This window comes from Haemaphysalis longicornis, unplaced genomic scaffold (assembly GCF_048455015.1).
Source record: "Haemaphysalis longicornis isolate Haplotype H1 unplaced genomic scaffold, Haemaphysalis longicornis Haplotype H1 scaffold_7, whole genome shotgun sequence".
In the NCBI taxonomy this organism is placed as follows: Eukaryota; Metazoa; Arthropoda; class Arachnida; order Ixodida; family Ixodidae; genus Haemaphysalis; species Haemaphysalis longicornis.
In genome coordinates this window covers 135,251,534-135,268,779 of record NW_027526422.1, presented here as the reverse complement: position 1 = coordinate 135,268,779, position 17,246 = coordinate 135,251,534, and the positions used below count along the sequence as shown (strand labels likewise).

General features: G+C 46.5%; 1 protein-coding gene across 1 annotated transcript in view; it reads left to right on the top strand.

Annotated features, from left to right (window-relative positions):
* The first annotated feature begins 4,304 nt into the window (after window positions 1-4,304).
* LOC144146547 (uncharacterized) overlaps window positions 4,305-17,246 on the top strand; it is a 30,967-nt gene continuing 18,025 nt past the window's right edge. The window contains exons 1-3 of the mRNA XM_077678490.1: window positions 4,305-4,379; window positions 5,158-5,764; window positions 11,370-11,401. Of these exons, the coding sequence (XP_077534616.1) occupies window positions 4,335-4,379; window positions 5,158-5,764; window positions 11,370-11,401 (684 nt within the window). The 5' untranslated portion in view covers window positions 4,305-4,334. The remainder of the gene's footprint in view (window positions 4,380-5,157; window positions 5,765-11,369; window positions 11,402-17,246) is intronic.

Genomic DNA, 17,246 nt, shown 5'->3' with positions numbered 1-17,246 from the left:
GTTTGCAGTACTCTGGAGAAGCGGACAGTTATGTTTCGTAGATGAGAATTAATTAATCAATTGTAAGTCATTATGTATCTCGAGAAGTACTGTCCTAACCACTAAAGTGTCAAAGAGGCACTTGTAGGTACCCACGAGGGGCATCTAACTGCGGTATTTTAAGCGACAAACTAATTGCGTGCACATTTATTCTGACTGATAAAGAAAACCCACGAAATATGAAAAATACCACGTGACGGTGCCTCCGCGCGCATCGCAAAGCAACGCCCTCAAACAGGCTGCCTCTGAGTTAGCCAGAATGAAATAAACCGAAGAAAGAAAGAAGAAATCGTGACCGAGTTTGTGCCTTATCTGCACATGCACCCCACGAATCTTGGTGTTGGGGCTCTTTCCATGCATGCCATTATCAAGGTGATGCGCTGTCTCTTCGGGCGGGTAACACGCGAAGCAGTTGTTTTGAATCAGCTTAATTGGGGTGACTGATTTACAATGCACGCGGAAGCGCCATCACGTGGTAGTTTTTACATTTCGCGGGGTTTCTTTATCACTCAGAATAAAACAGCACGCAATTAGTTCGTCGCTAAAAATACAGCAGTTAGATGCCCCTCGTGGGTGCCTACAAGTACCTCATTGACACTTAAGTGATTAAGACAGTACTTCTCGAGTTAGATAATTAATTACAATTAATTAGTTAGGAATTATTAACAAAAAATTACTGTCCGCTTCTTCACAGTACTGTAAACATTATACACAAGGTTTTCTTTGAGTTTCGCCTTTGCTATTTTTTTAAATCTTGATGCATGATAGCTTGGATCCCTGTATATAAGAACTATAGACTGGGTTTCTTGAAAATCCCTTTTATTATGTGCGGTTATCAGTTGCATCCTCTGCAACAACTAACCAAAGCATAATAACCGATGGAAGCGTAATGTTTATGCAAAACTTTTGCATTCTTCTTGGGCGCTAAAGAAATTCTTGTTTTCCGAATCACAAAATTCGCAATAATTGGGGGCACCAACATGAAGGTTTACGGCAATGTGCTTGTAACGGTCAAGTCGTCTGCAAGCGCCACTATGGTACGAAGAAGCCCCCCATAATCCTGAGAAGTATAACCCCCTTACCCCGGTGTAGATAAAAGCTTAGGAATGCCTCTTACTCCTTCCATTTTTTGCGAGGACTTTGATGGGAGCAGGACATTTTTGACGGTCATCAGAGGCCCACCGCAACAGCGTCGCACAGTAATGGCAGCAAAGCTGACCCAGTGAGGCCTCACTTCACAGACCGGCGAGGCCGATCTCCAAAGTTTGACTGGCGCACACATAGCAGACGACAGCAGACGCTTCCTGCAGCGAAAAAGTTGCGTTGCGTACGCAAAATACAGAAAAAAAACATAACCTTTTGGGGTGGAATTTACAGCCCCGTGGAGCGAATGATCATAGCTTCTTTCACAATTTCCTTTCCTCCATGCTTCATATACAGAACATTACCGATAGGCTTTAGTCTGAGCGCCAATGAAGTCTCTCGCTCTCTCTCGCTCCCTCTCACTCACTCACTCACTCACTCACTCACTCACTCACTCACTCACTCACTCACTCACTCACTCACTTACTCACTCACTCACTGTCACTCCCTTTACCCTCTAACGAACACTCCATTGCTGTAGGTACATTTGGCAGGTCATCAACTCTACCTTCACACTAGGTCCGTACTGACACCGTAGAAAAAGAAACATGCAGGTGTAAGACTAGTGCAGATAAGAGAATTCACTGTTATGCAGGCATGAGTGATCTTGGCTACTTTTTCGAAGGCTACGCTCCCATACGCATTGGGTGGCCACCGTAGACGTATTAGCTAGCCGCTAGGTACGAGAGTTGCCAGCTGGTTCACAAAAAAATTAAAAATACGAGCGGCGGAACAATCACAATCAAATTCATAAAACACATTACGAAAAAATGACATACATCAATACGAAAGGTCCGCCCTTTTTGACTGACCTGCCCGGACCGACTGAGACCCATCTTTTATGTTTTCTTTTTCTCTTTAACAATCTGCTCCATTCTTTCACTCCCCCTCTACTTCTATTTCCCCGCAATGGGTTGTGTAAAGGTGTGCCGCCTGCCTAGCTCAAAATTATCCCCAACCCATTTTCATTACTTTTTCTTTCGCTCAAACCACAACAAGAACCATCGAATCATTAGTGCTTAGCGCGGTCACGGTAATCTGTTGTCTAGTCAGCTTTGGCGCTGCGAAGAGGCATTGCACGCGGTAATTACCTTCGTTTTTGTCTCGGGGTTTCGGTACGCCATGATAATTCGAAAAAGTGGGGCGGTACCACGTTACCAAGTCCAACAGCCCAAAACTCTTATAACCTAACAATCGCCAGTACCACGTTTGCCCTGTGAATCACGAGCCACATTACAGGAGTGGTTGTACCACGACAAGCAGTGGCCTTGGACCCTGACTAAGCGAGAGTTTAATGGCGCAAGGATCTGCACTAATATGCGCACCTTTTTTTTACTTTACTAAAGATTGCAGGAAAGTAGGTGCTGACGCCATACACGGCAGGTTGTTGGCGATGTATATGGCATAACCATGAACAGAACGTACGGCAACAAACAGCGGCTGTCGTAAACGCCAGCTTTATTTATTCCTAATCTCAACTTTTAGACCAAAGCTTTATTTGGTGAGCATTTTCTGCAACAGATAGCCGGAACTCTCCCAGGCGGTACGCCACAAGACGTTCGTTTAGTCAGGTGGGTTACTCTCGTTCCGCTATTACTACGGACTTGGTAACACGGTTGAAAACCCATTATAATAGTGCTCCACGTCATCTATTTTATTTCATCTTGATCTTCAACGTCCGCCGCCTTGTTTGGAGTGCGGAGAACCGGTCTTAACCTAGCTCGAGTTCTTGCGGTCACAACAATTTTGGTATTCGTAGGCAGTTACAGTTTCACGGGAAGGTAAGTACAAGGGCTTGGGTGCCTATAAGGTTTGTCGATGCAGAAACAAGCATCTGTGGTATGAATGGTGTCGAACAAACACAGTATTGCATGTTTTCTGCACCGGGAACACCGCTCTAAAGCTGTAAAGCTGTAATTTTAGGTGCAAAACAAAATCGTGAAATTTTGTGTAAGATTTGGTATTCATAATCGTTTGTTAAAATAAGTCAATTGTTATTTTGAAAATTCTTGGATTTAAGCCAAAACATTGATGAGAGGAAAGTCACTAGAAATTACAACTACCAAGTGATAAAATCTGGCCAATAATGATAAGACTAAGAAATACTTATATAGCATCTGGCGTCGAGAATCTGTAGCCGATAAAACGAAACGCCGGGCTTCTCTAATATTACAAAATAAGCTATATGACGCTTATTTAAAATTTATGAAGTTTCAGAGTATTGGACTAATTGTTGTGATATGGAACGTATCTGTCCATCGGCAGCGCTGAGATTTGCAGGAATTAGGCAGCATCCGACAGCAAGGTCAGTGCACATCCAGTGGCTACCTTCTTTCGGACTTCCTACATTGACTAGCTCTTTAGTGTTCCGATAATGTATATTTGCAGTGACCAGGTGGTTATCGAACGAGTCAGGCATTCACTTTCAGCCACATTCTTCTCCTAACGGGCTGAGCAAAATGTTGTAAACGTTTACATTTAAAACGATCATATTGTCTCCCTAGTGTTGAAATAAAACTTTTTATTGGGAAAAACAAAGAGAAAGGTAAAATGGAAGAAGTCCTGTTTCACCTGTCGAAAACAACGTGCCGATGAGAGCATTTATGTTACCGGTAAAAATCTTAGCTTCGGATTAATAGAGCACTGGCCGAACCTCGCATTATACAAAGACAACAACACTTCAATAAAAGGAGGCATTTCGAGCTGCTAGACTACGGAGGTCCACCACGTAGCGGTCAACCCAGCAAAATTAACTGCGCAATTATTGTTTATTCGACCTTCTGCCTGGTTTTATAAGCGCTGAGGCATATTTGTTTTCAACTTTCACCCTTTTGTAAAGCTGCCGTATAACAAATTCTATTCTCGTCAGGATAGAGGAACACCAGCAGAAATCACGGCCTTCCCGTCGGCACAATATGGCGTCAAGGTCGGGTGAGAACTCTGCTCCGTGACGTGTGGCGACTAGCACTGCTTTCAGCGGCTTTGCAGCTGCTTATTATTCAAGCAGGGGACCTAAGCGCTACCGCTAGCGCTCGTAAAATTCCTAGCGATGTTCCCGCACGTAGGTAGTGCACGCCCATTTTTCGCCTCTTACTTGTCACTCTCATAGAATACAAGCCTAGGTCAAGCCTGTATAAAAAGGGGCCAAAGAAATGCCGAACCAGCAGTTGGACCGTCAGCAGACCACCGGCACCATGGTAAGTAGAATTTGTCAAATAGTCGCAAACGACTCGGCCACTACTGTCCAACGGGGAGATACCTTGATTGAAGTGGTAGTATCGGTGCATTGTACTTAGTCTCGCAAGGACACGAGCGGCTAATTTCCCGGACGGAAAACACTGTTTTTCAATATGGCTGTATAATCCTAAACAATGTCTCGGTTATTCTGTCTATGAATACCCAGGTGTCATTAGCAGGTTAGTTAACATTTTGGTGCCAGTACTTTTTGGAAGTTCGGCAAGGCTTGCTTTTTTAATACACAAGATGCTCACGTAATTAGGGTATTTATAGCACGCAATATTAGAACAAAACCAAAACATCCGGGTCTTATATCAGGTTTGCCTTCTACACTAAAAATATACCCTGAGAGTAATCTACGAAAGCAGAGTTTCTTATGCATTTAATATAGAATGTTTCGAAACAACACAGCGTTCACGTGTCAGAGTGTTCTTTCAAGAGAACGTGACATATTTCAGCAATGGAACGCCTATAGAAAGGCAAATCTAATAAAATTGAAAGTACTGGCAAGGTGCGGTCAACAGAACGCCGAAAAAGGCTACATAACGCTCAACAATTTACTTGGGTGGAAAGCAGCTATTTTCTTCCGGCTGATTTCCCATCCGTGTCTCGCCAACCCTGAAACAGTGTAAAAACCGACATTCACAAAAACCCGCATTTTAGGCAATGATCTCCCAAACCAATTTTATTGTCATGTACAAAATATTCTAGCTCATTCTTCCCCATCTTCTTTTACAGATCCGCGCCTGCATTGTCTTGGCTCTGGCCACCAGCGCCTTCGCTGGCTACACCGGCTTCGGTGGTTACGGCCTCGGCTACGGCCTTGGCTATGGTGGCTTTGGCTATGGTGGCCTTGGCTATGGTGGCCTTGGCTATGGTGGCCTTGGGTACTCCGGACTCGGCTATGCTGGCTACGGTCTTTCTCGCTACGGCCTGGGCCACGGTGTCGGATACTCCGGTCTCGGTCTCGGCTACAGCTACGCCCCAGCTGTCGCTAGGACTGTGTCCACCTACCACGCTGCTCCAGCCGTGACCACCGTCGCTCACGCTGCTCCAGTCGCCGCCTACCACGCCGCCCCCGTCGCCACCTACGCTGCTGCCCCAGTCGCCAGCTACGCTGCCGTCCACCACGCCCCAGCTGTGGCCACCGTCGCCCATGCTGCCCCAGTCGTCGGTTCCTACGGTTTCGGCCACGCCGCCCCAGTCTACGGCTACGGTGTTGGTCACTACGGCTATGGTGCTGGCCACTACGGTTACGGCTACGGTCTGGGCTCCTACGGCCTGAACTACGGCTACGGTCTTGGCTCTCCCTTCGACTACACCACCCTCCTCCGCAAGAAGAAGTGTAAGTACACCATTATATATATTGCGAGATGTGGTATCATAACAGTGAAAAAGGAAATTGTAAATAATGTTGGCGTCAGGGTTCCGATAGTAAGCCAATCGCTTTCCGTCTTTAAAGTTTTTGTTAAAAATAATGCACTTAACTCTCTTGCTTGCCAGTTTTTTTTTTTTTTTTTTTGCTTACCGCGCCGAAACTAACAAGCACTTTTTGTTAAAGCAGCTGGTACTCTCTGTTACCATGATTACGTAATTGAGGAAGCAACGTCGTTTTCTACTTCTGCCGAGCTTTTTTGGGTGAAAGTCATGTCCGGCTTCCTATAATTATTCATTCCTTGAAGCCTCGCTGGGTGCGAGTAAACGTTGCAGTCGATATTTAGCATGCCGTAATGTTGGCTACCAGTCCCGAAAATAGGGACCCAAGCAATTTACATACCCTACATTATTATAGAGGGCAAGATCATATTTCCTAGGATGCTTCAAATGGTGCATTATAACCCTCGACCACTCTTTTCTCTTTCCAGAAATTTTTCTACCCTGAGTGACTAGAATCACTTCCAGCATCTAGGACATCGAACAAATTTTATGCGCTCAGTGTTGGCGGTTTCGTCTTCGGAACGCAGGGCCGATGAGAAAATAAAACAAGAAATTTCTCAGATCTGCATCCTCGTTATTATTTCCGATACATTCAATAGAGCTACGCTTCAGTGACTACAAATATAACGTTGACGCCTGCATGCTACTCTCCGTGTGCGTTTTTGTGGTACATAACTACTGCAGTGAAGTCGCATACTTCAATACATCATTCTGCATCACAGTGTCCACAAGAGAGTGTACGGGCCATACCCACAACAGTTAACTCTGGGCTTAGTAAACGTTCGAATGCATTCGAAACAAACGACACGTTCGCCGCTGACGCCCCCATTAATACACCTTTCTTGAGTAAATTAGATAAATAACCATTAGGTAAATAGCCAGGACAGCAGCCTTTTTCTCAGTGATTCCAAGCGCGCACTGGCGATACAAGAAGCCCAATGCTACACAAGAAGCCCAGTAATGGATGCCTCAAAGGGCAAGTGTAGAAGTTTTTTGTAGAGAGAGTCAGCGTAGATCTTCATTGTAAGCAAGAGAGTAACCTCAGTTGTCATCTAGTGGCATGAAGCTCCTCCCAGGTAAATTTCGTTGTTATAGTGCTTGTGAGAGAAAACGAGTGAAAGATCGTAATGTGGGCCTTCTATAGCCACCTCCGTTATATCTCAGCGTCCTGGCTTATCTGGATTTCCCACAATGTGAAGAGATAAACCCATGCTACGGGTGCACAATGGAGCAGCAGTATCAACTCCTTCACAAACGCACCCTTCTCAAAGAGACAGGCAACGCATGCTGGAACTAAGGAACCGAGGCCGTTTTGCACATGCATGGGGATTCATCCGTATGCACTTCCTCACAATCACACACAAGCACGCAAGCAATCACTCAAAGCTTAGTTGCGCTGTCGTTATTAATTCTACGCAAATGGTGTAAAACACCATATATAAGCCACTCGCCATGTAACACGATTCTGATTTGATTGTAGGATTTTAACGCGCCAACGCAACTTAGGCGATGAGGCGCGCCGTAGCGGAGGGCTCCAGAATAATTTTGACATTTGGGGATCTTTAACGTGCACGGAAATCTCGTACACATTGGCGTTTCTGCTTTTCGCCTTCATCGGAAAAGCAGCCGCCGCAGCCGTGTAAGATGAGGTGGAACACCGAACTTGACCAGCAGTCCGACAAGAGAAGCTCCTCGCGAAGAAACGGCGTCCGCAGCCACCGAACGTCAGAGCACGGCCTCCGCGATCGGCTGCCGGCGGCGCGCCGTTGAGCAACGGCGCGCCGCCGGCAGCCGATCGCGGAGGCCGTGGTCAGAGATACGCAAGAAAGGGCGCGCGAAGAGAAGAGACAGGGCCGACAAAATGTAGCCTATTCGTGTTCTGTAAGTGACGTCATGATTTTTCACAAGCGATGATAAGCATATCGTAGGCAACCATTACAGTTGTTTCTGGCATATCTTTTGGTTCAATAGCTCAGCCATCCGTAATGGTGGGCTTGCTGCTTCTGATTAGATAATATTAACATGCCCACTGAAAAGAAAGAGGGAAGACGCGAAGATACGGATAAATGAGAGACAATCGAAGCGTGTACAAGCTGGTTTTAAGTTTTTCCCAACAAACCAATCTCCTAAATCTTAAAGTCCGCGACATATGAGCATGAAACTTGGCGAGCGTCAAAGTCGTCTGGAACTCTTCAAGTGACCTTTGGTACACACAGATATTAGTACTCAGGAGGTAAAGACCTCAACCAAGCGACCCCTAAACTAACAACCTCAATGGATTGTTGTGCCCTAGCCCACCGGGAACAAAAAGCTCAGCCCACAGCAGAAACTCGCGCTGTTTACATCAGTAAGTAAATTTTACTTTCAAAGCCGAACATTTAGAGGCAATGGTGTGAGACCACTTGGAGATAGTGGTGCATCCGTGCCCGTCAGAAAAAAAGAGGCTAGAGTCCAAAAACGCGATCACTAGGCGAAGGCCTGTGCCCTTTCTGGACATTGATACAAACATACAGTTCTCCGATGGGAGGTTAAAGTCCAGAGTGGAATACTGATATCAAAGCCCAGGTGTTAGCAGCTTATGTGTTTATTGTTTCCAATGTCAGTTTTATAATAGCTATGAAAAAATAGCTACTTCTGTTTTCCCACACAGTATGAAAAAAAGGAACGACAAATTCATATTTTTATTATTCTCGATGCCCCAAATTGATGACACCATCGAGTAGGCGGGAGGTTGTAACGTTTTTTTTTTTTTTATAAGCGCGTGCAACGCATTGCCAGATTCTGTACACAAGTCCGAAAGTACACGGCTTTTCCTGCACCTGTCGACGGGTATGGAAACAACACTCTTCTTGGTTGAAAGAAGAGCCCAGCCTACTAGTTCCAGAAGGCCCTTAACGTGCCAAAACAGCTTCTGTATCTAATTTTTATAAGTCGACCAATGAAGGGTTTTACTGAATGAGCAGGGGCTGGTTTATCTGACCTAGAAATGATGTATTTTTTAGGTACGGACTACCTGAGGACCGCACAATGTCCGTCCGCATCCGTGCTCATAGCATTTACAATTGCAAAAAATAACAGAGGCACCGGCTGGGTTTGAGCCTGTGTCCGCTAGACCAGACAGAGTTAGCGTCAACCGTCTTGCCCACTGGGCCACGACCGTGAGTTAGTACCCGAGAGTCAAACGGCTTACTCCCTCGCCTGTAATGGTGCGGAGTACCTTAGGACCTCCCAATGTCCGTCCGCGTCCATCCGTGCGCACACAATGATCAAGCGAAAATCCAGCGAAATTCGATTTGAGCCGGGAGTTGCAGTTTCATTTAGGGAATAACCAAGGTGCAACTTACGGCTCAAATCGAATGACGGTCGGGGCACAAATCGGATGTCCTTCGGGGCGAAACCTGGATGTCATTTTGAATCCCCGTACTCCATACCCACGCCATAATCTACGGAGTGGAGATGCTGCCATTTTATTTATGTTATCTTGGCACTATGCCTTGTTTGTGGGTGTCTAAAGTGAGAGTAAAATGCCTTTTTTGGAGGGGAGGGAAAGGGGGCAAGGAATGAATGTATGCTTGATTGCCTTGACTTGAGCCTTAGCGACTATAATGGTATCGATTTTACAGAAATATGGATAAAAAAGTAATATAAGTTTAAAAAACACAGAAAACGAAGAGAGTGCCTATTCGCCTGTAGCGAGAAATTTTACAATGTCACATCACAAGCGTAAGCACAATTCTACAGAATAAAAATAGAACCGGGGTAAACCAGAAGTAAGAAAGAATCCCCAGTCTGATTGCGAGCAGACGACTGACATTCCAAAAGAATATAATAAAAGAAACAACCCAAACGTTAATTGATATCGTTAGCGATGGACTGGGAAAATACTTTATTGTGATTCTTGAGAGAGAGAGAGAGAAACATCTTTAATGGGCAAGTGAGGTCAGCCAGGCTGGGCGCCATCTTTTAGATGCGACTGCATCTCATTCACTCACCTTGTCCCTCCATACGGCGTTGTTGTTTTCCGTCCACACCCCTCCCCCATTCTCCTCGCCGCGCGAGCTGCGCTCTCCGCCGCTCACCCCCTCTCCTCTCCGATAGCGAACACTCTCTCTCAAGGGTCATTGGATTGGATTCGATTGGATTGGCTTGGCTTGGCTTGGCTTGGCTTGGATTGGATTTGGATTGGATTGGATTTCGATTGGATTGGATTAAAGTGGATTGTGTTGGATTGTGTTGCGTCATAGCCGCGGCGGGGGGTTCACGGCACGTTTCACGCGATGGGATAATCAACCTAACGGAAACAACAACGGAACCCCCTATGCGTCGCATCTACACAGGGGTTCCCGCGAGGGGAGGCGGGAGTAATTTTTTAAATGGGCGATGTATAGCAGGCGGTAACACCGCTTTAACGTTCAAAAACAAGCTTCTAATGCGAGTTTCCCGTGTGACGAATATTGCGGCGACACGAGAATTCGTCGTACAAAATGCCCTGAGACGAGTTGGCATTCCTGACCAGTTTACCTGCGACGAGTTGGCCTACGACGAGGGGACTTGTGACGAGTTGGCCTAGACCCGTACTGCACGTTCAACGGGAAATTCTGACACGTAACTTAGAGGGCTCCGGGTTGTGCAAAAGCCAGTGTGCCAGAAGAAACACAAAGCTCACACCGGCCGCCTGAGCCGCTTCATGGTACGATGACGTCAGTGCTAGGGTTGTCACAAGTTTGGAGCACAAACAGCTGCACTTGAGTGCATTGAAATGGTGGAGTTGTCACTTTCTACCCCCCCAAAAAACGGCCCTTCGGGAAAAGAGGGGGGGGGGGGTTTGGGGGGGGGGGTTAGGGGGGTAAGGGGGGGGAGTTAGAAGATTGAACTTGTGCTGACCAAAGACGACGTGTTTCTCTGGCATGCAATCACTTTTGTTGTAGCGTTTTGCTAGAGAGGTCAACATAACGTTTTTCTGAAATTGAATGAAATTTTGATTATTGCTGTGAACGTGCTACACTGAAAAATAACCGCACATACTCTTCCTCTATTAAAAGCTCTTCTTTGCATCTAAATCCACGAAACGAAGGTTAAAAAATACGCACTGCATGTGACATAATGGATGTGATACTCATATATACTACATACATATATACACATGTAGTATACATACATATATATGTATATATATATATGTTGTAAAGGGGAAGAGCAGTCACGACGGTAGTTGATCGTGGGGGTTTATATGTATGTATATATACATACATATAATATGTATATGCATAGTTATACTGTCTACGTCTATATTTATGTAATATGTATATATGTATATAGGGTTATATATCTATGTAGTATATATGATATTCATATATACTACATACATATATACATATTTATGTAGCAGTATGCATACATATAGACTACACATATACATACACGCGTAATACTACGCAACACAACAACATACAAAGACAGCGCCGGCGGCTTTTCTTTGTGTTGTTCCTCCCCTTGGTCTCCCTCCATTTCAGGGAGCGCGTTCGCCCGCGTATTTGCTATGCTCGTGGGTGGTTTCTGAGCTTGTCGACACTTATTTACCCTCGTAGTTGCTGAATTGACGCTTATGAAACGCGAAAGAAAAAAGCGGCTAAGAAAAAACAGCCAATTAGTGCCAGTATTTAGTTCGGACCAGTGACTGACCACTGTCTAAAAAACCGGTCAGGCTTGTCAAAAAACGTGGCAGGTGGCAACCCTATGCGGACAGGTTGTACCGTTCCAAAATTATTTTGGGTGCTGTGAAGTCCTTACAACACCTGCCGTTTGGCGTTACTCCAAACATTACATTCAAGATGTTTTCAAACGTATCTAGCGGCATCCTCTTCCGCAAGTCTGTTTTCCTTGGAGTTACTTGACTAAAAACTCGTTCAACCGCATTTGGTACCGGGGCATACTTCCAGAAAATGGCGTTGGGGTTGTCAGAGGTCACCAAGCCTACATGCAGAAAGCAACAATCTGACTCCATTGCATAAATATTGGACGCTGGAAAGAACTTCCTGAAAGCCTTGAAGAGCGCATGGAAAGTTAATTTATTTATGTTATTGCAATGCAACAGGTGGAGGTCGCCTAACAATTTCATATCGGATGGAAGGCTTTTCAAGGTGCTTTCAACAGATGCGATCATAAATGAACGGCACTGCTCAAATAATGGTCTTGTCCTGGCAGGGGAATACTTATCCAAGGCGCCACGGAAAACACTGCTCAGCTGACATGCATTAAATGGCTTTCGCAATTGGCTCACCCAACCGGTCAAAAATAGCCAAATAGCCAACCAACGATTTTCCTCGTCCGCCATAAATTTATGTAGCCCAATTTGGCTATTCACAGCCCAACCTGGCAACCCTCTATAGTACGATGAAGAAGACGATTAGGAAGAATCCGAAGAAGAGTGGTGAAGGGGAGAACAGCTTAGCTGCGGTCCGGCTGATAATCTCGCCGGGGGGCTGCTGGCCTTCTGGGCTGTGGCGCCGCCCATTAGCGACGCAATCAGGGCGAACTTCGGCCGCGCACTTTCACCTCCTTGAAGCGATCTTCGGAGGCGCGGAGTTCCCCGCCGTCGTCGCTCGGCCGCCCCAGCACAGCCCTCAAGGGCCGACGCCGCGTCCCGGCCGCTCATGCGGCCAGCGCCAGGGCTCACTCCACTCTCCCCGCAAACCCCGCGCTGCACCACGCACTGTCTTTCGGGCCGCGCGTCTCCCGACAGTCCGCCGGGTGTAGGCTTCCATCGGCTGCTGCACTCTCGCCTACTTCTCTCCCCAAAACCCATGGCCCGCCGACCAGGGAGCAGCAATGAATGCTAAAACACACTTTTCCAACGCTGTACGCCTTTTCTCGCCCCAAAATAGCGAGCGGCGAGAAAAAAGCTAAGCGCAGACATGAATTTCGCGGCAAGGGAGTACTGCACCGTAGCTTGCAGGCGATCTTGATACACGTGCCATGGATCCGCGGCAGTTAGTCTGTTCATGACGAACTACAGAGTAGTACATAGTAGTAGTAGTAGTAGTAGAAGTAGTAGTTCTAGCTTTATTTTGCCCAAAAGTTGTGTTGATTGCACCGTGTGAGGTGAGGCTCCCGTTATGAAGACGTTGTCAGATGTTCTTTAAGTCATCTACACAGCGGGGCTCCCGATGTTTTAGGAGCTCGGTGTCTACCGCCAACTGGGCGAGGGCTTGTTGCACGAGGGGAACTAGGCTAGAGATCGCAGCCTCCAACTCAGGGAAGGATGATATGTTATGACGGTCGGGACGAGTTCTACGTGATTCCCACGAACTACAGTCTCGCTCATCACTGAGTATGATAATGCGGTTGCGTTGCCCGCCCGAAAGCGGAGCTTAAACGACCCCCAGTTGTTGGGGAGACCTAAAAAAAAAACTTTTACCTGTCTGCTCAGTGAATCATAGCTTGCCTCAGCCTATCATCCACAGACTAATGAGCTGGCTCAAAGAATGTCTGAACTGACGTGGGCACACATGCTGTGTAGATACCTTAGCTCATTTTTTTCATTTCATTTTTTCATTTTTATTTATCTGACCACCATTACTCGAACCTGGCGGTACCATTCGTCACTTTATCGTATAAAACACATTCCGAAATGACAAATATATTTTCAATTTTAACTGCTAATTGGCCGTGACCAGGCTTTGCCTTTGGACGCACTACTTTTCCCTCCTCGTACAATTACGATCGCGATGCTGTTGCTCGGCCTGATGGAGATAGTCAACTTCGTCGCGACCGCCTTGTTGCATCGCAGCTATCACAGAAGGGTCCATATCCCTCAGGGATTACTACTCCTGCTCTTGTCTTTTGCTAGCCACGTGGGCCTGTCTCGGAAACTATGGAGATATTCTGGCCTACTATAGGCAAAGCAGAAGAATATTCCCGGCTCCCCATCGCGAGCTATCCAGACAAGAAGCCAGCAGCCTCCAAAGAATACATACTCCTATCCTCATCGCACCCTTCCTCATGCCATTAACCCCACCCTGTACCCGGCCACCCATAATGTCTGCCCCTTAACCGGCAGCTTATACTACCAAGTATGGGAGTGTGCGCAAACCCCAGGCCAAGCACCCAACCACGGCCGCTCGATAGAAAGCAGGTCCGGCCGGCCGAATGCGCCTCTGCGCTGGTGACAGCGTAACTGTCTCGTTCCTCCATAGCGTGAGCTCTGTCGCTGATCATCGGTGAAAGTACCGCGGCGCCTGCCGGCTGCGGAAGCTGCTTCGATGCCTCTGAGGTACCCGCGTAGAGGAACGGCAGTAGTTGGTAACATCGTAATATTTTAAATGATGCGGTGGTTCCTGGGCGTCGCAGAATAATCGGCATTTTCAAAGTAGACACAGCGCTGAATTTGTTATCCCCTTACAGCGACAAAGAAAACGTCCCGAACTTGGCGGTTTTTATCTTTAACATTTTTCCAAAGACTATGCGTATGATTTTAGGCCCGTAATATTGTTGTTTACGAGGTCCTTCACGAACCGTTATTTGATAATATTTCCCAAACAGCGCGGTTACCAGAAAATGAAAAGGGAGGACCACGGCCTCTGCATTTTTTGTGGGATGCAAAACTAAAAAAATGTTAGCTGCTGCGACGTATCGGCCCCTTCTTGCTGTGCGTTTTACAACTGTGACTCCATAATTCCCCTTCTTGATTTATTCGCGTTGTTTTTCAAATTCCCCTAACGACCCCTGGAATTTTTTGTAATATCTCTGGTTCACTACCCTAAATTATTACACTAGGAATTTACTAGAGTGAAATTACTGCAAAACATTACCGGGTGAAAATTAGCCAACAACCCAATTTAGCAACCCCGTGGTTGGTAAAAAATTAGCTAGAGTATTGCCTCTTCAAATGCTTTCTGGAGGGTTTCGAACGGATTGTTTATCGCATGGTGCGTTCTATTTACACCGGGCGCACTTGTGATTACGTAGACAAATGTGAAATGAAGGCTTCGGTGCAGCACAGGTATAGGTGGTATTCATTGAAAAGTTTAGCGGGCGATTTCTTCGCTTGGCAACACTGAAAACGGCCATGTCAGTGGCCACCGTGACAGCGTGTGGGCTGAGCGCCCGCATCTTGCAGAAGAAAAAAACACACCAGCGTTCATCGTCTGCTGCGTTTCAACCCGATTATCGGTAGTGGCGTCAATAGAGATATTATTAACCACACTCACATTATGCGGTGGCCCTCTATCTGCCCTCGAGCACTTCGCATCACCGGAGGATGAAACCGCGGCTGCGAACGGAGAGTATAAGCAGCACAGTCCGACTCTTCAGTTGGCTCCCGCCGCGGATGTTGACGCAAGTGCACGCGCACCGCATCCACGACTTTATGTCTGGTAAGTACCCTCTAATACGTGGCTGAGTACAAAAACCGAATTATTTCTTTGGAGAAATGGTTCACGCGTACGCTGATTTAGCACTGGCTTTCCCGAGCGCTAAATGTTTCACACTCAGCGAGACAACTTACCTCTCCGACATTAGAGCGCAGCGGCTGGCAATAAGCTGATCTGCTGCGGCGACTTCATACGCGCCTGGCGATATATAGGTAGATCGTACTTTGCTGCACTCAACAGTACTCGGCGTCGAGGTATTGCTTTGCGTTCAGTGGACAACAGTTTGGAAATGATGCAGTTCCTGCTGTCAAACGCACCACTGCGCTCACGTTGCGACCTTTATACCACGACCGACTCCCACTCGCTCGTAGGTGTGCTCAGGGGTTGAATTGCAGATAAGGTAGTCACACTCATGAGCGGAACCACGACTTTCCCTGTAACCAGCGCTATCGCGGCACAATTGACTATCGAATCGCTTCCACACGCCTTGCACGAAAACACAAGGTCACATCGTGGCCCACGGCCTTTCTGGCCGCCAAGAACCCATGGAGGAGAAGAGGGGTGCCTGATCTGGGGGCCGTGCGGGCCGTGCGCACAACGTCCCCTGCGGAACAGACCCTTGGCCACGGATATGGCGGCGCACACACATAGTTTCCTGCATACATTCCAAGCCAATGAATGATACTGCTATAATTATTCTGATGTCCTAATAAACGTGTATAAATCTTTTCCCAAGACGGTTCCGATTAGTGGCGTGGTCGTAAGGAGGCTTTTGCGACATTTTTAGTATGTTCACCAGAGAGCTGTTGACATCACAAGTCCAGTTTGCAAGCAGCTTCGTAGCTTTGTTATGCATACCTCACTTATTTTCTGGCTGGGGTGTGGGTTCCTGCTGTCGGAACACTGCGAGGCGGGCAAAAACTGCATCATCAAAAAGCCCGCGACTTTTCCCTGGGAACTGGATATGCGGGGATCCTAAAAATTTGTACACAAATATGCGTACTACTTGCACAGCCGGACAGCTATCGAATGCGGCTAGCTAAATCCGACTTCGCGTAGGGCACATGAACTGACACACTTCGCCAGTGGATGTTTGCTTCCAACCTCAACGTGCATTTATTTCACGTAATTAAGAAACTTTGAAAGAAAAGTGTGTTTCTCAACCATGTTTCTCAAATTGTGTTCCTAACCAGCAGCGGTGGCTGAGTTTCTATGGCGTTGTGAAGCTGAGCCCAAGGACGAGGGTTGATGGAGGCGAAAAGCGAAAACGCCCCTGTGTGTTTGAGATTTCGGCTCACGTTAAAAATCCCCACGTGGTCAATATTAATCCGGCCCCCGCAACTACGGCGCGCCTCATCGTCTGTGTAGCGTCAGTGCGTTAAACCTCACAATCAATCAATCAATCAATCAATCAATCAATCAATCAATCAATCAATCAATCAATCAATCAATCAATCAATCAATCAATCAATCAATCAATCGATCAGTCAACAAGGAAAGAAAAAAAATAAACACATAAATAAATAAATGTGTTCCTCGTCGGCATCATCGATCACAGTACTTTGCTCAAATATGAAACTGCAGATCACTAGCTTACATGGGAGCCGACGAAAAGCGAAGCACTAGCGAGTGCTTCGACAAATAAGAGACGTATTTTTTAACGTTTAGCGACGCATCAATACCTATGCCGAACACATGGTGAACCGGAGAACAAGGTTTGCCGAAAGAACTGCACGCCTATCTTAAATTCAATATTTTTATGGACCTCGCACCTTGAACGACTGCTGCTTTGGGGTTAATACGCAAGTTTCCGCAATTAAATACCGGAAGCAGCTGAAGGCCAACTCCAACGGATTGTGGTTGAAAGTCTCCTTAAAAGGCACCTTAATCTCGAAATTGCAAATCAATGTCCATACAAAGCAGGAAATGATGTTTGTGTTTTTTGCGGATTTGTCAAGTCTGTTTGTGAACTTGGTAACTGTGTATGTGAGCAAATAAACTTTCTGGAAATTTTCTAGT